The 21,411-nt window shown below is 41.5% G+C and overlaps 1 protein-coding gene across 1 annotated transcript in view; it reads right to left on the reverse strand.

The window, feature by feature from the left end:
• SPMIP11 (sperm microtubule inner protein 11) overlaps positions 1–21,411 on the reverse strand; it is a 35,075-nt gene that overhangs the window by 2,213 nt on the left and 11,451 nt on the right. The window contains exons 3-4 of the mRNA XM_054506214.2: positions 2,959–3,081; positions 328–472 (exon numbers count right to left, since the gene is read on the reverse strand). Coding sequence (XP_054362189.1) covers positions 328–472; positions 2,959–3,081 — 268 coding nt within the window. The remainder of the gene's footprint in view (positions 1–327; positions 473–2,958; positions 3,082–21,411) is intronic.

Genomic DNA, 21,411 nt, shown 5'->3' on the forward strand with positions numbered 1-21,411 from the left:
TAATGAGGAAGTATGGCTACTGCCAGTGAATAGTGGTTGGAGGGTGGGCGGCAGCAATGAAGGGAGCAGAAACATCCCTGGACTCCCCTAGGAAAGCTATAGACACTTGTCTTGTGCTTGCCCCAGAAGTCATAGCCACAAGGCGAAACACAAAATAGAAACAAAGCTTTAACTCCTTGGAATGCCAGATTCTGGGGCCAGCTATCCCTGGTAAGACCCCAACTTTGTCTTCTATTCCCTAACTCAGAAGAGATGAAACAGCTCTAAGGATTTAAGTGGAGGGAGTTCTTCCCTTATTCTCCTCACCCTCACCCATCCCAGCCTAACCTGGTCATTGGGCTTCTGATGAGGCAGTGGCGGGGGCTTCGGATCCATGGCATGGTTTCCTCTGGGCGCACTCCTGGATCATGGGACCGCCAGAAGCTGAAGTTCTGAGCATCAGTCAAGGGGACTCTGAAGACCTGATTGGGGACTTGAATGGTTGGGGAGGGCAGGTTATCCAGTATCTTCAAGTTCTTTCTCCCTTTTGTGCCTCACGGCAGCACAAACCCAACCTAGCAACTGGGCCCGACCGTGTACTGAGAAGTCCTGGGAATCTGGCCACCACACCCAGCTTTACTTCCGGATTCCAGCATCTCACACCCTTCATGGTCAGTTGAATCAGTCATGGTTCTTCCTGCTGCTACTAAGCCCATTTCCAAGAGAGCTTTCCCCAAGTGCTAAGATGGTGGAAAAACAGGTGGTCAACCCACTCGGGAAATGTGCAAGCCCCCATCCCCCAGGCTTAATCATTCTCTTTCCCTTCTCCCTTCTCTGAAAAAATTCCTTCTTTTTCTCATTTCAGGTAATTCTCTGAAACTAAGCAATGATACCACCTCATATTTAGATACTGCTAATAGATTCATTTATCAAGTGCCTATCACGTTCTAAATGTATTAGGTGTTCTTAAGATTTTGAAATAGTATCAGACTTACCTAGTTTTTTTGGTGTTTTTATTCTTGATGTGGATAAATCTAATTAAACCATTGTATAAAATTTGTATATTCTTTAAACTTAGATTTATAGCCTAATATTCTGGCTATATAGTCTTTATAATCATTATTTTTAAAAATCTGTAATATACCATTGAGTAGATGGTACATTTTTGACTTAGCTGTTTCCCTATTGATTGATTACAAGCTCTTAAAAAGAATTTGCTATTAGGAATAACTCTTAGATACTCTATCCATGTCTTTTTAAATTTCTGAAAGTACCTTAGTTTTTTTTTTTTCTTTTTAAAGATTTTATTTAGGGGCGCCTGGGTGGCTCAGTCATTGGGCGTCTGCCTTCAGCTCAGGTCATGATCCCGGGGTCCTGGGATCGAGCCCCACATTGGGCTCCCTGCTCGCCGGGAGGCCTGCTTCTCCCTCTCCCACTCCCCCTGCCTGTATTCCCTCTCTCGCTGTGTCTCTCTCTGTCAAATAAATAAATAAAATCTTAAAAAAAAAAAAGATTTTATTTATTTGAGAGAGAGAATGAGAGAGAGAGAGAGCATGAGAGGGGGGAGGGTCAGAGGGAGAAGCAGACTCCCTGCCGAGCAGGGAGCCCCATGTGGGACTCGATCCCAGGACTCCAGGATCATGACCTGAGCTGAAGGCAGTCGCTTAACCAACTGAGCCACCCAGGCGCCCTACCTTAGTTTTTTAAATTAAACTTTAATTTTGAGATAATTATGGATTCACACATAGTTGTAAGAAATGATTCACATAGATCCTGTGTACGCTTTACCCAATTTCCCCCAATAGGGAAAGGGAGCTGCCCCCCCATTTTTAGAAGATTTTATTTATTTATTTGACAGAGCACAGGTAAGGGGAGCGGCAGGCAGGGGGAGAGGGAGAAGCAAGGCTTCCCACTGATTGGGGAGCCCGATGTGGGACTCCATCCCAGGACTCCGGGATAGGGACCTGAGCAGAAAGCAGACGCTTAACGCACTGAGCCCCCCAGGCGCCCCAGGAGTTGCCCTTTTATAGCCATGCCCTCCTAGCCCCTCATGGTGTTCATTTCTATAATTTTGTCATTTAAGAATGTTATATAAATGGCATCATACAGTATGTGATCTTTTGGGGACTGGCTTTCTTTGCATAGCATAACTCCCTGAAGATTCCTAGAAGTTCTCGCATGTATCAGTAGTGATGCTTTTTTAAATGTACATTTTCTCTAACTTTCACAACAATGTTAGAGTATGATTCCCATTTTCAGGTGGTTCAGAGAGGTTGAGTGGTTAAAGGAACTTGCCCAAGGTCACACAATTTGTTTGGAGTTTAAACTCAGTTCAAATTCCAAAGCCAGTGTTTGGTCTACCACTCCTCACAGGCATAGCACCTAATATACAAAGTACTGTCCTAAATTGTCTCATTTTGTTGTGATCCTCACAATTCTGTAAGGTTGGTAGAGCAGGCATTTTCTTTTCTTTTTCTTAATGAGAAAGCAGATTAATAGAAGATATGTGGCTACCCAAAGTAAGACACTTAAAAGAGGCAGAACTAGGACTCCAATACGGAGCTTCTGCTTCCAAGTCTGATTCAATTTGTTTTATCTTGCTCACTCCACCATTCAAGTCTACTTTCACCCTCCTTTTCTCAGTTTCCCTTCTTGGCTGTTTTTTTCCCCCTGCCCTATAACCATGCCCCATCACAGCCCAACCATTCTTTACAAACTCAGGCATATCTATTCTGTCTCTAGCATGGTGCCCACCCCAGGATACTTTCATGTCTTTTTTTTTTTTTTTTTAAAGATTTTATTTATTTGAGAGAGACCGAGAGAGAGAGCACAAGCAGGGGGAATAGCAGAGGGAGAGGGAGAAGCAGGCTTCCCACTGAGCTGGGAGCCAGACCGGGGCTTGATCCCAGGAGCCCCAGATCATGACCTGAGCCAAAGGCAGAAGCTTAACTGACTGAGCCACCCAGACTCAATACTTACATGTCTTTAACAACACCTTCTTTACAGCTTCGTGGTACCTTTTGTGGCTATTCTGGTGCACAGAATAATTCCCATCTTCTGGGATAATAGGGGGAAGCCTAGTGGGCACCAGTTCCTTCTGGTCTGAAACAAGAGCAGACTTGTTATGAGTACTTAGCAAATAGGGCTATTTGACTTTCTGAGTCTCTAGTCTCCATGCCAACCAGGCACACGGCAGGGATCTCTCCTTGCCACTCAAATCTGATCTTAGGATCTCAGATGTCAAATTACAATGCCTGTGTCAGGAGGGAGGGAGGGAGAACCCAGTGATCATGAGACCTCCCTCACCATTCTCTTGCTCCTCTCTGACTCCTGGGATTTGAGTGGCCTCCTACTGGAATCAGGATATTGACAGATACTTAGGGTTAGTGCAGGTGAAAAAGGTCCTTTATCTGGATGGACACTCATTTCCTGGAATTGGCATATTTGCAGAACTTTAATTGGTCTAATAGGGAAGTTAAGTTTGAGCTAAGTCTTGGAGGATGAGGAGGAGTCCATGGGACATAGTGGTATCAGGAAGAGCATTTCAGGCAGCAGGATAGCAAGTGTGTAGAAGATAGCAGCAGTAGAGAGGTTTCAGCTTGCTATTGATTTGGAGCCTGATTAGTGCAAAGTAAAGTAGAGAGGGGCAGGGAAGGGGCTGGAAAAGTAGTGTAGAGTAAGGTACACTTTAGCTCTGTTTAGACCTAGCATTCTTTTTTCTTTTTTTTAAGATTTTATTTATTTGAGAGAGAGAGAATGGATGGGGCAAGGGGCAGAGGGAAAGGAAGAAGCAGACTCTCCACCCAGTAGGGAGCCCAGTGTGGGGCTCGATCCCAGGACCGAGGGATCATGACCTGAGCTGAAGGCAGATGCTTAACTGACTGAGTCACCCAGGTGCCCATAGACCTAGCATTCTTATGGGGGTTTGGGAATCCCCTCCAAAGCAAAACTGGAATCTCACTATGGAGGCTCAAAAGACCAGAGCTTCCTTACCCAGGTCTGAATGTTTGTGTTCCCTCTAAATTCGTATGTTGAAAACCCAGTTCCCAAGGTGATAGTATTTGGAGGTGGGGCCTTTAGGGGGTGATTAGGTCATAAGGGTAGAGCCCTTATGAATGGAATTCGTGTCCTAAGAGGCCTCAGAGAGCTCCCTCGCCCCTTCCACCACATGAGGGCACAATGAGAAGTCTGCAACCTTCGGGCCCTCACCGGACCACGCTGACTCACTGATGTCAGACTTCCAGCCTCCAGAACTGTGAGAAGTAAATTTCTGTTGTTTATAAGCCCCCCAGTCTATGGCATTCTGTGACAGCCATCCAAATGGACCAAGATGCCAGGCTCTCTTGCAGCTAGGGCATGGGCAAAGAGTTTTGGCTAGGCCAGACACCTGCTTCAGATTCTGAACCAAAGAGGAAGGTTGCAGAGAAGCAGGGGCTATGTAGTCTTCTTCTAATGGGAAGTGGCAGCAGCGAAGCTGCATCTTATTTCTAGCAGCACATTCGGAGCCTGGGGTCCTTGGTGGCAACAGCACCTGCCACAGTACTGAACACAGCGTCTGTGCCCAACCAGGCCTGCAGCGTGATTCGGTTACTGTCCACCAAACTTGCTTCTCTGTTCCTTTTACAGCTTTTATGTACTTCCCAATATTTTTTTTTTTTAAAGACGACTTTATTGTAAAATTGGCATACAAGTAGTTGTACGTATTTAATATGTACGACTTAATGAGTTTGGAGGTAAGTATACACCTGTGAAACCATCACCACAATCTAGGTCATAAACATCCATCCCCTCCAAAAATTTCCTCCCAGCCTCTTTATTGTTACTATTTATTTTGTGGTAAGAACATTTAACAGAAGATCTATGCTCTTAGGAAAATTTTAAGTATATAATACAGTATTAACTATAGGTTCTATAATGTACAGTAGATCTCTAGGATTTGTTCATCTTATATAACTGTGACTTTGTACTCTTTGACTACTGCCCCTCCATTTCTTCCCACGCCCCGCCCCCCGCCCCCGAGCCTCTGGCGACCACCAGTCTACTGCTTCTACAAGTTTGATTACTTTAGATTCTTCATATAAATGGTGATACAGTATTTGTCTTTCTTTGTCTGGCTTATTTCACCTAGCATGTCTTCCAGGTTCACCATGTTGTTGCAAATGGCAGGACTTCCTTCTTGATTTTAAGGCTGAATAATATTCCATTGTGTGTGTGTATATATACGACACTTCTTTATCCATTTATGCATTGATGGACATTTATGTTGCTTCCATGTCTTGGCTACCGTGAATTATGCTGCAGTGAACATGGAAGTGCAGATATCTCTTTGAGATCATAATTTCAATTCCTTTGGATACATACCCAGAAATAGGATTTACTTTTACTTTTTTTTTTTCGAAGATTTTATTTATTTATTTGACAGAGAGAGACACAGTGAGAGCAGGATCACAAGCAGGGGGAGAGGGAGAGGGAGAAACAGGCTTCCCGCGGAACAGGGAGCCTGATGCGGGGCTTGATTCCGGGACCCTGGGATCATGACCTGAGCCAAAGGCAGCCGCTTAACGACTGAGCCACCCAGGCGCCCCTCTTTTTACTTTTTTGAGGAACTGCCATACTGTTTTCCATAATGGCTGCACCAGTGTGTGTTCCTATCAATGGTACACAAAGGTTCCCCCTTTTCACCACATTCTTACCAACATGTTGTCTTTTCTTTTCTTTTTTTTTTTGATAGCAGCCATTTTTTGCAGGTGTGAGGTGGTATCTCATTGTGGTTTTAATTTCCCTGAAGATTAGTGATGTTGAGCATCTTTTAATATACCTGTTGGCCATACGTGTGTCTTCTTTGGAGAAATGTCTACTCAGACCTTACGCCAATTTTTAATCATTTTTTTTTCTTTTGAATTATAGGAGTTTCTCATGTATTTTGGATATTAGTCCTTTATCAAATATATGGTTTGCAACTATTTTCTCCCATTCTGTAGACTGCCTTTTCATTTTGTTGATTGTTTCCTTTGCTGTGCAGTTATTTAGTTTGATGTTAACCCACCAATATTCTTTTTATAAATTCATGTTCTGCTTAAATAGGCTAGATTTGGGGCGCCTGGGTGGCTCAGATGGTTAAGCGTCTGCCTTTGGCTCAGGTCATGATCCCAGAGTCCTGGGATCGAGTCCCTCATCGGGCTCTCTGCTCCTTGGGAGCCTGCTTCTCCCTCTGCCTCTCTCTGTCTCTCATGAATAAATAAGTAAAATCTTTAAAAAAAAAAATAGGCTAGATTTGACTTGCATCTCAGAATCCTGAGCTTGTCAGGAACTGGATCAAAGTCTGCCATTCTCCGGAAATTGTTGCGATCACAGACTCACCTCTAGTGGAGAATGGGGATGCCACTTCTCTTTTGGAGTATTTCCCCAGCTCCTGCTTTTCCCCTTCATTCTGGCTTGACCCCACTCATTCATTTCTGTCCCTCCTTCCCCACTTTTGCACTCCAGTGGAACTCCTTTCACATTCTTTGAGAATGATCCTGCCAGAGAGGAGCACTGTTTGAAACCCTTCCTTTGATAGTTGAAGATTTGGACAGGTGACAGAATATAGAGTTCTGGAAACCTGAACTGAATCAGGGGGCTGATTTGTACTTCATCACAGGTTATAGCAATGAGGGGCCAGTTCCTGGAAGCAGTGTCATTTGACTTTGGGCAAGGTGGGGGTGCCAGAATATCTGTGGCCAAGTAGATACGTTCTGGGGAGAAAGAGTAAGAGCATATTCCTAAGTGGGCAATGGGACCTTGACTGCAAGTAATTACTGGTCTGGGTGCAGGTAATTGCACGAGCTTTTTGTCTGGTTCTGAGGCCTCAGACTGATTGTCTGTAAGGGTACATCCAGGTGATGTTCTCTGTTATCTCAGTTTCTAAGTAGTAGGCTCCCAGCTTCCCATATAAATGGTTACTGTGTACTTGGAGATGTGCTGGACAGTATCATTTGGATGCCTTCCTCCTGAATCAAGCACCAGTTGGCATACTCTTTGGATTGATTTTTGGCAAGCTAGAAGATACTTTTGGTAACCCATAATTTCCCCCAGCTGCCAAGTTTTAGAAGCCACTTGGAGTGAAGAGTGGTGAGCTGTAGGTAAAAATCATGCCACGGCTACTGTGAATGGGCATGTCCCGCGTAGAGGGAGGCAATGAGCTCTTTATAAGCAAACTACACTGTGGCGAGGTAGATAAACTCACCATTTTGTGGGTAGATAGTGTAACAGAGGTTCTTCATCCACCCAGTTAATACTATGCTCCATATAGTTTTTGGTAGTAAATAGATACAAAGGGCCCTGACCATTTCTTCTAGAACTGGGCCATAAATTGGGAGTTGCCATAAGACTACATCTAATACTTTGCATATTCTATGAAGGACATTGGAGTGGTGCAAAAGTACTTGGGTGGATCTTCCACTTACTCAAATTAATGTTGCAGATTTTTCAATACTACCGGCTTCCTAGGACCATTGGAGTAGTCCACAGTCTTCCTTATCCACTACTGTGCCTATTGCCTCTGGTTAGTTGTAAGTGGGACTGACAGGCCACAATGTTTTCAGGTTGAAGAATTTTTAGAATGGGTCTACCTCAATGGCTCCCAGAGTTCTGACTTCTAGGTTAGGATACTTGCCTGACTGTTCCAAATGCTTAGTACACAATGGTGATAATATCTAACACACATTACTTGCAAGTTGGTGTTGCTGCAAGCAGAGTAATACCACCCTGACTAGAAATTCACACAAGATCAGTTTGAGAGAAAATGTGGTATTGTACATAAAAAATGACTCCTATCTAGGATTTCCTATTAGATGCTGGGCATTAATCCCTTGAAGTTGGCTGGAGCAATAACATAGAGTGAAATTAGCTGAAGTGTGTTTGGAAGGCTATCTTGCATTTATTGTCTTCTCTGGCACAAGGAAATTGTCAGTGCATTGGGAAGAAGTGGACAGGAGCATGAGCCCAGGGAACTAGGGCACATTTTACATATGGGGGCAGTTCCTTTGCCTCTGTGTCCAAAAATATCTTCCTCAAAGTGGTGCACTTGTTCAGTATTCTGAACACATGGGAAGTAGATGGGATATGGGATAACAGAGAACTTAGTGTTGACTGCAGACTGCTGATGTAAAAGGGGCTACATGGATCTTCTAGAGATGATAACGATAAACCAAGCTAATACTTAGTGAATGCACTCAGCACAACTATAAAAGGTAGGCACTATTATTATCGTGTTTTACAAATAGGGAAACAGAGTCCTGGAGAAGTTTATAATTTGCCCAAGTTCACTAAACTAGCATATGACAGAGGCATGAATTTAACTCAGGCAGTTTGGCTCCAGAGCCCATGGTCTTAACTACCACACTAACCTGTTCTTGAAATCATCTAATCATGGCTTCCAGGCAAGACAAAGGACTATGGGAAAACATAAACTGATAGAACTAGCCTCTTGCTGGAATCCCTTGTGTGCAGCTCAATGGGAGTCCTGTCAAAGGTGTCTGCTCACCCTGGAAGCAGCCTGGAGTTTGGTGGGGCATATGATATCCATTACCTTGTTCCAAGGCAGATCCCTGCCTCCTTGAACTCCACTGAAATGTGGAGTATCATTTCCTATGTCCAGCACTGGGGCAACAGAAAGGACTGAACCTGGTGGGCCACTCTGCTGTAGATTGGACCACTCCCAGTGGGGAAAACTAGTGGGGAGAGGCTGAGACTCCATAGAAAAAGTGGCCTATTTGCTGCTCTACAGACGTAGGCACTCATCTTGCAGGTGCCTACTCCTTAGACTTTGGCAGACTGAAGCTACAAGTAGCTTGAGTATCTTTTCTCCTCTAATTTCAGGTGGATAGGGGATGATGGTCTGTAGCAGCTAAAGATATACGGGTTGTTTCCAAGATACATTTCCTTTCCTTTTTTTTTTTAAGATTTTATGTATTTATTTGACAGAGAGAGAGCACAAGCAGGGGGAGCAGGAGAGGGAGAAGCAGGGAGCCTGGTGCGGGGCTCCATCCCAGGACCCCGGGATCATGACCTGAGCCAAAGGCAGACGCTTAACCGACTGAGCTACCCAGGTGCCCCAAGATACATTTCTATAACTTCAGTAGGTTTATCCATTTGGAAAGGCGGAGGGGCTTAAAGGCTTTGGCCAGTTCATTCTTGGCTGAATTGGGCCATTCATGCTCCTGTTTGAAAAGCCAGAACTATAGTGCCCTCTGCTGGAGCCTAAGAATGGCATCCCCAGCTGTTTCCTAACAGGTGGGTCACCAAACAGGCAGTTCAGAGAGATCAGAAGATCTAGAAGATTGAGCAAAGAACATTCCAGCAGGGTGGGGAAAACCATCTATTATATCTTCTGACAGGATCCAGAAAATGAGAACGCAGGTGAGACATGCTCAACTTTTACCACACTACCATACACTTGAGATTTAGTCTTTCTTTGAAGAGATTCATTTAGAACTGGAAGAACAACTCTGAGGACTCTGTGACTTTCTCTTGGGAAGAGGAATGATAAAAGCAGCAGTGGAGGAAGATGTGTGGAGCTTGGACGTCATTGTGTCTGTGGCTAGAGGGCAGTTGCTAAAGAGTCTGGCAGGGAAACGTCATTTGTCTCAAGACAAAAACAAGCATAATCTTTTCCTACCACCACCCCCATCAACTTGCCTCTGAGACTCTTATCAGTGGGAAATGTCCTGAGTGTATATTTGTGTTATGACGAGGTTTAGCCTCACCTAGGGTTTTCATATAACAGGGCAAGGGAATTGTCTCAGCAAAGGGCCAAATAAGAGTTAATTTGTCGGAAATCAAGACCACGACAATCTGGACTAAGAGGACTGTCTAGGTACGAAGCTTAGACAGGAAAGCAGAGTTCAAAGCAGGTGGTGAGATAGAGTCTGCAAAGGAAAGGACAGATATAGGGCCAAGTTCCCCAGGAGAGGACAGAGAAGAGAAAGCTTAGACATTCAAGAGACCAGGGCATAAGGTGAAAAAACTCTGGAAACTGGACTGAACCTGCAGGGGCCATCAGTATTACAAACAGGAAAGGTGAGTCTGGGAGGGCAGGACTCTATGACTGGTGGACATGCAAGTTCTGGTCACTGGTGAGGGGTGCTCTTCTGTGGATAGCTGTAACTGGATGAAAAATCCTTTGAAGTCAGCCAGTATTTTCTGCTTCTCAAGGAAACTTAATAGTTAAAAATATTGCTTTCCAGGTATCCTATCCTGGCAAGTATGTCTTGAGAAGTGAGTAACGATATTTCAGTCGTAGGAAAGGTATATATTCCACATGTATATAGTAACTTATATATTATGATTTATAACTTTTCCTGCAATTATCTATTGTACAATTTTATGTGCTAGGTCTTAGGTGCATTACATACGTAATTTCATTTAATCTCCACAACAAATCTATAAGGCATTATCATCTCTATTTACAGGCAAGGAAACTGAGGCACTCTGAATTTGCTTATTGTGAATTAGCCCCCTGAATTCTGAACAACTTTGGGTACCTGAGAAGACTGAGTTTATGAAGTCAAGGACAGACCAAAGTATGCTCTCCACACCCTGTTTTCCTCTTTGGTTTTTCTATTTTGGTTCTTTATCAGAAGGAAAAGAAAGGAAGGAGGCAGAGACTTGCAGAATATTTGGCTACATGTGTTGACTCACCTCTATAACTTTTCATTATGATGATAAGGAAAGCTTGAGTGGGCCCCTTTGAGTAGAATGTTAATATACTCACACCTACTAGGAGGGAAAAAACCCTATCTTTCTTCAAAGAAAAATTGTGAATGATTTGAAAATATCATTATAGTAAGAGTGTTAAAAATGAAAAAGTGTTAGTATTAATAGGTTCATTTTTATGGTTGCTGTTAAAGCCCTTGCTGAAGGGCAAGGTTAAGATTGTGGCTAATTTGAGCAGGGAAAACAGGCTGAGGTGCCTTGAAGCCACTTGAGTGAATGTGTTGAAAGGTGAAATCAGCCAGAGAATCATTCTAAAGACAAGTGTGGATTCCAGGTCGGAGTCCTGCAAGATCCTTTGGATTGTGCAGCTAAGGGTGAGCAGAGTCATGAACTGTGGGTTCCTTGAATTAGTGGATGTAGCAACTGGGATTAGGAAGACAAGCAAAGTGGATGTGGGCTTGCTAGGAGCCAAACAGAATGCTGTATTTTACTCATACTCTTCCTGGCCCCTCCTTGTTAATTTCCCAAACCAGTTCTACACTTGATCTTAGCCAAAAGGCCAACAAGCGATTCCCAAACCAGTTCTAAAATAGAAATGTATGAGGCAAGTTCCCCATTATGGTGGTTCACAAGCCCAAACCTCTCCTAGCTAATCACACATTGCAAGCAACCTCAGCAGTAACAGGAGTCAGAACAATCTGAGCTCTGTTGTACTTTTCTGTTGATCTGCTGAAAAGATGAGAACTAAGAGCTTAGCGACATGGTAAGTGGATATGAGCATTGGTGACTAGATATAAGTAGTTTCAGTGGAGTGATTGGGGCAAGAGCCTGACTGGCATGAGTTCTGGCAAGAGACTGGGAGGAGAAGAAATGGAGACAACAACCTTGTCTTTTGAAGAATTTTTCTGTATAGGGGGCAGGGAAATAGGAAATGTAGGGCTTTAAGATGAAAGAAATTGTAGCATGCATGTATGCAAATAGGAATGGTCAGAGATGGAAAAATTGATGCAGTAGAGTATAAATAATATTGGAGTTGTAGTGTCCTTGAATAGGCAAAAAGATAGGAGCTGATGCACAGGTGTATGTGTTGGTCTTAATAAGTTGTGGACCATTCATTCATTTAATAAGACACGTGGGCACTGATACAGATAGATGGATAGACGTGGTTTGTGAGAGGTTATAGAAATAATCTTCTAAATACTTTTGTTTTCACAATGAAAACTATGAAGTAGAAAGCAAGTTGGGGCGCCTGGGTGGCTCAGTTAGTTAAGTGTCTGCTTTGGGCTCAGGTCATGATCCCAGAGTCCAGGGATGGAGCCCTGTGTGGCCTGGGGCCCCCTGCTCAGCGAAGAGTGTGCTTCTCCCACTCCCTTTGCCCCTCCCGGTGGTGCTCTCTCTCTGGCTCACTCTCTCAAATAAATAAAATCTTAAAAAAAAAACCCCCAAAAAAGCAAGTCATTACCTGGAAGTGAGGATTGAGGACGTTGGAGGTCTAAGGAAAGAGAAGGTATGATGAGGCCTCCAGGAGAGTGAAAGAGTGCATGGAACAAGGAAATGTCTGACTTCTGGGCAGCCATAAGGCCCACCTGAGTTTAATGATCATTAGTGAGGCCTATCAGCATGGTTGTTTTTCTCTACTTGATGAGCGCAAACTCCTCCTTCTAGAAGTTGTGGTATAATTGGGGTGGGAAGGGGGGGGGAATGGAGAAAGAAATGGGAACAATAGTTTGAAGGTCAAGGGGGTGGGCCTTCCTTCCTTCCTTTTTCCCCCCAGATAGAAAAGGTTGCAGCACATTTGTATAGTGATGGAAGTGATTTAGGAGGAGGAAAAACTGAGGGAGAAGGGTATAATTTCAGGGGCAGAATCCTTGAGTAGGTGGGAAGGGGGCAGCTCCAGTGCACAAACGGTCATTTGACTCACTGTGCCAGAGGGAAGTTATACATGCAGTGGAATGTTAGATGTGATGATGGGAAGCCTCTTCTGATTGCTTCTATTTTCTTAGTGAAATAAGGAGCAAGGAAGTTATTAGCTCAGAGTGAGGACGGGAGAGAGGTTTTAGAGAATCAAGGAGAGATGTGAAATAATTGTCGTGAGGAGTAGGAGAGTGACATAATAGGCTTGTCAGGCAGTCCTGAGTGCCCACCTGAGATTTGTGGTGATGGTACTAATTATTCTCAGAAGACTAAATGTCCTAGGTGGAGAGCCAAATATATGCATCTTTGTCTTGATAGGTTTCTCTGGAGCTCAACACTCCCAACTTCCTGCTCCTAGAGTCAGTCTATGTGCCCCAGACCTTGGCCATGTGGGCCTAGACTTCAGCTCTGGGGCAGCTCAAAAGGCTTCAAGGAAATACTAGAAATAGAATATAATTACTATTGAATGGACTTTGAGGTAGAAGTCTGAATGACATGGTTGAAGCAAACTTGGCAGAGGGCAACCACATTGTCCAAATGTCTTTGTGGAAAGGGTAGTAGTACCAGAAATATTGTTCTAAGTTTCCTTTTGTTATGAGGTCATGAACAATGAGCAGAGTGCATAGATACTTCAGGGTGTACATGATTAAAATGGCTTTTCAGAAGTGGAAGATGGCTTGCAGGCTTCTGGCTGGGATGGAGTGAAAGCAGTCTCTGATCAAAGTGGGGGTTGCAGGTGCTTTGCTAGTTTTGGCCTTGAATTGCATCTCGATTTTAAAATTTGCTATGAAGATAAAGCTCTAGCCTCAGCTCTATGCATGGCTGGGTCATTCTCATTCTTTAGGGTGTAGCTCAAACATTACCTCCTGGATTACTCTGTTTTAAGTGGGCCTTTCCTAGTTACTCTCTATTTTGGGATCTGCAAACTCAGTTGCCTGTAAGAGCCAGGCAGATAATGTTTATGAGTAAAGCAAACAGTAAGAAACCTGTCCCATCTAAAGGGGCAGCTGCTATTTTGCTGTTTGTGATTATGTGGGAATTTAGGGCCAGTGTAACCAGTTCTAACTTTTTTAAGAGGTCAGGCATGTGGGTTTTACATAAAATCTCCTAATTTTTAAATATTGGTCCAAATTTTTAAGAAAAGAACACTGCAGGCTGAGTCTGGCCCTTTGGTCAACAGTTTACAACTTCTGATCTATTGCATTACCCTCCCCTTATTTCCTTCCCAGCACTTGTTATAATCTGTGAATCTTATTTACTTATTTATTGTCCGTTAGTCACTGTTGTATTTCCAGTGCTTAACACAGTACTTGGCATAGTCAGTTCCTTTTTTTTTTTTTTTTTAAGATTTTATTATTTATTTGACAGAGAGAGAGATAGCGAGAGCAGGAACACAAGCAGGGGGAGTGGGAGAGGGAGAAGCAGGCTTCCCGCTGATCAGGGAGCCCGATGCGGGGCTCGATCCCAGGACCCTGGGACCATGACCTGAGCTGAAGGCAGACACTTAACGACTGAGCCACCCAGGCGCCGCTACCTTTCTAGTTTCTAGTGAGATAGTTATATATTATCTTTTAATTTGACGTAGGTATTACGTATTAATCCCTTCCAATATTAAGTCATTGTATTCCTAGAATAAGTCCTACTTGATGGTAGATGATTATCTTTAATATATTCTTGGATTTGTCTGATAGTGGGATTTGTCCATTTATACTTACATTGGTCTATGGGTTCCTCTTTTGTACTGTATTCTATAGTATGTTTTATGTTATTTTATCAGTTTTGTGTTAGTATTACAGAATTATTTTCACTGTTTTTTGTGCTTTTAAAAATGGAATTATGTCTTAACATTATGTCTCAAAATTTTGAAAAAACTCCCTATGAAAATTGCACACACTGGGCAGCTGGGTGGCTGCTCAGTTGGTTGAGCGACTGCCTTCAGCTCAGGTCACGATCCTGGAGTCCTGGGATTGAGTCCTGCATCGGGCTCTCTGCTCGGCAGGAGGCCTGCTTCTCCCTCTCCCATTCCCCCTGCTTGTATTCCCTCTTTCGCTCTCTCTGTCAAATAAATAAATAAAATCTTAAAAAAAAAAAAAAAAGGAAACTGCACACACAGCCTTTTTTCCAAGCAACTATTTAGTTTTTCTCTTGTGATCAGTGATTTAACATGGGCTTATACTTTATTTTTTTTAAAGATTTATTTTAGAGAGTGGGAGAGAAGGAAGGAGAGAGAATCTCAAACAGACTCCCTGCTGAGTGCAGAGCCCAATGTGGGGCTTGAGGTGGGGCTTGATCTCATGACTCTGAGATCATGATCTGAGACAAAATTAATAGTCAGGAGCTTAACTGACTGAGCCACCTAGGCGCCCCATACTTATTTATTTTAAATGTCTTGTAATCCAAACATTTACCAAAAAAAAAAAAACCCAAAACAAAACCCCACAAACTTTTCACTTTCTTGACAGTGTCCTTTGAAGCACAAAGTTTGTAATTTTGATGAAATCCAATTTATCTTTCTGTCACTTAGGCTTTTGGTGTCGTATCTTAGAAACCACTGCCTAATCTAAGGTCATGAAGATTTTTCTTGTAACAGTTTTAAAGTTTTAGCTCTTACATTTATGTCTATGATCCATTTTAAGTTAACTTTTATACATGGTGTGACGTGGGGTCCAATTTCATTCTTTTGCATGTGAATTTCCAGTTTTTGTAGCACCATTTGTTGAAAAAACAATTCTTTTTCTATTAAATTGTCTTGGCATTCTTTTTCTTTTTAAATTTATTTATTTGTCGGAGAGAGAGCACAAGCAGGGGGAATGGCAGGAAGAGGGAGAGGGAGAAGCAGGCTCCCCACTGAGCAGGGAGCACAATGCAGGACTCGATCCCAGGACCCTGGGATCATGATCTGAGCCGAAGGCAGATGCTTAACTGACTGAGCCCCCTCCCGGTGTTCCTGTCTTGGCATTCTTGTTGAAAGTCTATTGACCATAAGTGTAAGGGTTTATTTCTAGACTCTCAATTCTATTCCATTGATCTATCTATATATGTCAATTCTTATGCTAGTACCACACTGTCTTGATTACTGTAGCTTTGTAGAAGATTTGAAATTGGGAAGTGTGTCCTCCAACACTGTTATTTTTCAAGATTGCTTTGATTATTCCAGGTCCTGTGCATTTCCTGAAATTCAGGAAATCTTGTCAATTTTTGCCAGGAACCATTACCTTTGGATGATATGTCAGCACAAAGAATTCTAAGAATCTAAATTGCATCCGGAAAGGGATCTCAAATTTATCCCTTTCCTACATCCTAACTCACATATTGAATTTGGCAAACATTTAGGCATCTCTAACTTGGTCCAGGACAAGGTTATCTAAGTTTCTATTAGTAAGTAATTCTTTAAGATGCTTTAATTTCTTGATGTATTTTAGAACATTAAATGTGAATAGCTCACTATTATAAATAGTAGAAGCTCCACTGAATAGGCTTGCTAGGTTAGTTAATGTTCTTCATTTCCTCTGAAAAACATTAAAAGATGCCTGCAACATTCCAGTTGCAGCTGAGAGCTACTCTTCAGCATATCTGCATACTTCTGCTCTCACAAATTAAACTCATGGTTACCAAGAGTTGGTAGTGTCGTGTTTTTTTCCCCAAACGATTTATGCTAGGTTACTTTGTGATTACAATTTTGCAATTTAAATATTAAACTATTAGATTATGTGTTAAAAGAGCAGTGATGTGTATAAAAACTAAAGTTGAATGTTTTAGAAAAACTCAAAATGTAACAAATTACTGTAAACCTTGAGTTAAAATAGATTTGAGTTAGAAAATTACCATTTTGCAGCTATCACAGAAATAATATTACTCAGAACCATCAACAGATACTAAAACTAGTGGGTAAAAATTTGATGAATAGGGTATTTACATTTTTTCAAGTAACTTCCTGGAAGTGATTACAAATTACAAAACAAAAATAATAACTTGACAAATTACAACACAAAAATAGTAACTTGACAGTGGAGAAAACTCGCAAACCTACCACCTTAATCAAAAGGCCAATGTCAACATCACCAGTAATGGGACAAGATGACATTATGAGCCTCCTGATGTGACCTACTGAAGATATACTGCTGCTTATTCCTGCCAAAAATATTTATACCCAAACTAATTATGAGAAACATCAGACAAACCCATATTAAAGAAAATTCTATAAAATGTCTTGTATGTACTATTAAAAAAATGTCCATGTCATAAAACACAAAGGAACAGTGTTATTTTTCCAGATTAAAGGAGACTAAAGAGGCATGACAACTAAATGCAATGCTCATCCTTAATCAGATCCTGGAAGGAAAAGTTTTGCTCTAAAGGACATTAATGGGACAACTGGCAAAATTGTAATGTAGACTATAGATAATTAGATAATAGTATTATTTCACTATTAAAATTTGCTGAGTTTAATACCTATATTGTGGGTTGTTTTCTAAGAAAATGTTCTTATTCTAAAGAAATACAAATTTAAATATTTGGGGGTATAGGGATATAATATGAGCAATTTATTGTCAACTAGCTGAGAAATATATCTATATCTTGATATTTTATATATATATATATATATATATATATATATATATATATAATATATTTGGAGAGAGAATGAAAGGGAGAGGGAAAGAAAATGTGGCCAAATACAATTGGCTAATTTAGGTAAAACAGTGTAGGGAGTTTCTTTGTACTAATCTTACAACTTTTCTATAACTTTGAAATTATATCACCAAATAAAGTTTTTTTTTTTAAAGATTTATTATTTATTTGACAGAGAGAGACACAGTGAGAGAGGGAACACAAGCAGGGGGAGTGGGAGAGGGAGAAGTAGGCTTCCTGCGGAGCAGAGAGCCCGACGTGGGGCTCGATCCCAGGACTCTGGGATCATAACCTGAGCTGAAGGCAGACGCTTAATGACTGAGCCACCCAGGCGCCCCACCAAATAAAGTTTTTAAAAAATAATTGACCATATAAATTTCCTTCCTCTCCCAAATTTGCCAAATGCCAAAATAACAACAATGGCATTAACCTTCAAGGGCAAAGAGAGACAGAGAAAGGATACAAGAGCAGATGATGCATTTCAGGAGAAATATCTTTTAGAAAATAGAAAGTGGACAGACGGGTAGTAACTAACCTTTCAGAATGCAAAAAGTTCTAACTTAAGTTTCTGCAGTAGAGGATAGAACTAGAATTGGGCTAATTCATCTGAGAGGTAAAAACCTTAGAATGTAACAGGTACCATAGAAGGCAGGAGTAAAGAATATGTCTGAGAACAGGAAGGTGGATACTGAAACTCTGTCTACAGAACATGTAGCACAAGCAGACAAACCATTGCCCCAACAAAGATATAAAAGATTTCTCTGTCTAGCAATCCTGCTTCTGGGTATATATCCAAAGGAAATGAAAACAGGAAAGAGTTATCTTCACTCTCATTTCCACTCCAGCATTATTCACAATAGCCAAGATGTAGAAACTTAAGTGTCTGTCAATGGATTAATGAATAAAGAAGATGTGGTATATACACAGTGAAATATTACTTAGCCACAAGAAAGAAGGAAATCCTGCCATTTGCAACAACACAGATGGATCCTGAAGGTATTACGCTGTCAGGTAAGTTGGACAAAGAAAGACAAATACTGTATGATCTCATATGTGGAATCTAAAAAAGCTGAACTCCTAGGAACAGAGAGTAGAATGGTGGTTACCAAGGACTGTGGGGTGAGGGAAATGAAGAAATGTTGGTCAAAAAGTACCAATTTCCAGTTTAAGATGAATCAGTTCTGGGGATCTAATGTACAGCATAGTGATTATAGTTAATAATACTGTTTTATATATTTGAAAGGTGTTAAGAGAGTAGATCTTAAATGTTCTTACCACAAAAAAGAAAAGGTAATTATGTGATGAGTTGGAGGTGTTAACTAGCACTATGGTGATAATCATTTTGCAATACATAAGTATATCAAATCAACATGTTGTACACCTTAAATTTACATGTTATATGTCAATTACATCTCAATAAAACTGGAAAAAAGTATTTCTTTGGAGAAACTGAAACTAACAGGCACTGCACTCCTAGCAAGGATTCACTGTGAGGGATGGCATATGGTGCAGGACTAAAAATCTGATGATTAAGTGAAAATCGAGATCCTCAAAAGTGTGACTCTCAATACCTCCTTCTCCTGTCCTGGTCCTACTATGCTAGCAGACAAGCATCTAACCAATCCCCAGGGAAACAATTACAGGATCCTTCCCTGGAAAAATTGTAGATATCCAGAGGAAAGCTCCCACTGAAGCCCACAATGGACTCCTGCACATAGGCTTTTAGTTCCTCACTCTTATAGTGGAGAGCCAAGGATCACCAGTTGTTTGACAACAGTCATCGTGAGAAAGAGACCAAAATAAACTCATAGGAAAAAGAGCACAGAGGAGACAGAACTAATGCAAGGAACAGAACTTCAAATAAAGTATAATATCCATGAAGAAAAGAGAGAAGATATGGACAAGAAAAGCCAGAGGACCAAAAATAGCCCTTGGAACTTAAAGTAACCAAAATAAAATGTTCTGATACAAAGGTGTGGTGTTTTTCATATATATCTACAACTTCTTAGATATTTCTTGAAGAAGTAGAGCTTACTTCCCCCTCCCCTTGAATGTAGGCTGCATTTAGTGACTCTCTTAACATACAGATAAGGTGGAAGTGACAGTCACTTCTGAGACTAGGTCATAAAAAGGCATTGCGGCTTCCTTCTCTCTTGGACCATCTGCTCTTAAGTTAGCTGACATGTGAGAACACTGAAGCAGCTTATGGAGAGGCCCATGTGATGTGAAACTGAGGTGTCTTGTCAACAGCCAGAGAGGCCTCCAGCCATCAGATGACTGAAGTGCTGCTAACATCCGGTTTTCAACCACATGAGAAACCCTGAGCCAGAACTACCTAGCTAAGTTGTTCCTTGGATTCCTGATTCACAGAAACTGTGAGGTAATAAATGTTTGTTAAGCCTTTGTGTTAAGATACTTTGTTACACAGCAATAGATAATTAACACAGAAAATATGAAGATAAAGTTGGGCAACCTCCCAAAGAATGCATTTTTAAAAACCCAAAGAAAATAAAGAGAAATATTAGTAAGTTAGAGGATCATCTCAGGTTTTATAGCTGACAAAACAGAAGTTTTTGGGTTTTTTAAAAAAGACTTTATTATTTGCCAGAGAGAGATAGCAACAGAGAGCTCACAAGCAGGGGGAGCGGCAGGCAAAGGGAGAAGCAGGCTACCTGCTGAGGAAGGAGCCTGATGTGGGACTTGATCCCAGGACCCTGGGATCGTGACCTGAGCAGAAGGCAGAGGCTTAACTGACTGAGCCACCCAGGTATCCCTAAAACAGAAGCTCCAAAAAGAGAGGAGAGAAAATAGAGAATAAATTAATACATATTAAAGGAAATTTCTCAGAAATGAAGGGCACAAATTTCCAGATTGAAAAAGTTCATGCAGTATCTACTGCAATGAATGAAAAAAGACCTACAGCAAATTCCATCATTATGAAATTTCAGAACACCAAGGAACAATAACAAAAAATTAGAAGCTTCCAGAGAGAAATAAGTCACATACAAAAGAATCCAACTGGAAGCTAGAGGACAATAAAGACATACCTTCAAAATTCTCAGAAAATGAGAATTTTCAACCTAGAATTTCACATCTGGAAAAACTGACAATCAAGTGTGAGCGTAGAATAAAACCATTTTGGCTTCAAAAATATACCTCCTACACATTCTTAGAAAGCTATTCAAGGATATATTCCAGGAAAGGGAGGGAGTAAACCAAGAAAGAAACATGGGATCCAGGAAATAGGGAATAAAACCTTGGAAAGAGGCAAAAGCAAATTCTATAGACAAGAGCTATGCACCAGGCTTAGACAGTGAACAGTCCAGACGGAGTAGGAGAGAGGCAGTTACGAAAAAAATAGAATGGATTTATTGTTTTGGGTGATTGAAAAAAAATATATTGGGCATTTGACAGAGCTGTTGAAATATTTGGGGAGGGTGCCTGGGTGGCTCAGTTGGTTAAGCGACTGCCTTCGGCTCAGGTCATGATCCTGGAGTCCCGGGATCGAGTCCCGCATCGGGCTCCCTGCTCGGCGGGGAGCCTGCTTCTGCCTCTGACCCTCCCCCCTCTCATGTGCTCTCTCTCTCTCATTCTCTCTGTCTCAAATAAATAAATAAAATCTTAAAAAAAAAAAAAGATGTGAGTTTAAAAAAAAAAAAGAAAGAAATATTTGGGGAAAAAAGTAATAATAGTTAGCAATTCTTAACTCTAGGGGTAAGGAAAGGTTGAACAAAAGTTATCATTGTGACATTATTTGGTCTAGCAGTGAAGAATTTTTTTGAAGATTTTATTTATTTTAGAGAGAGAGGCAGAGAATCTCAAGCAGACTCCACACTGAACGTGGAGCCTGATGCAGGGCTTGATCTCATGACCCTGAGATCATGACCTGAGCTGAAACCAAGAGTCAGAAACTTTCCTGACTGAGCTACCCAGGTGCCCCATCAGGTAACAATTTTTACATATTTTTAAGACTACAACACTTGACTTAAACTTTTATGTTTTATTGCTGCATCACAAACTTAGTGGCTTAAAACATCATTCTTTTATTACCTCACAGTTCTGTAAGTCAGAATTCTGGGCAGGCTTGACTGGGTCCTCTGCTTAATCTCATATGGCTGAAACTAAGGTGTTGTCTGGGTTGGGGTCTTATGTGGAGGCTCTAAAGAAGAATCCATTTTCAGGCTTATTCAG

Source organism: Mirounga angustirostris, unplaced genomic scaffold (genome assembly GCF_029215605.1).
Source record: "Mirounga angustirostris isolate CCGP_5_RB_7025 unplaced genomic scaffold, mMirAng1.0.hap1 SCAF_5, whole genome shotgun sequence".
Classification (NCBI taxonomy): domain Eukaryota; kingdom Metazoa; phylum Chordata; class Mammalia; order Carnivora; family Phocidae; genus Mirounga; species Mirounga angustirostris.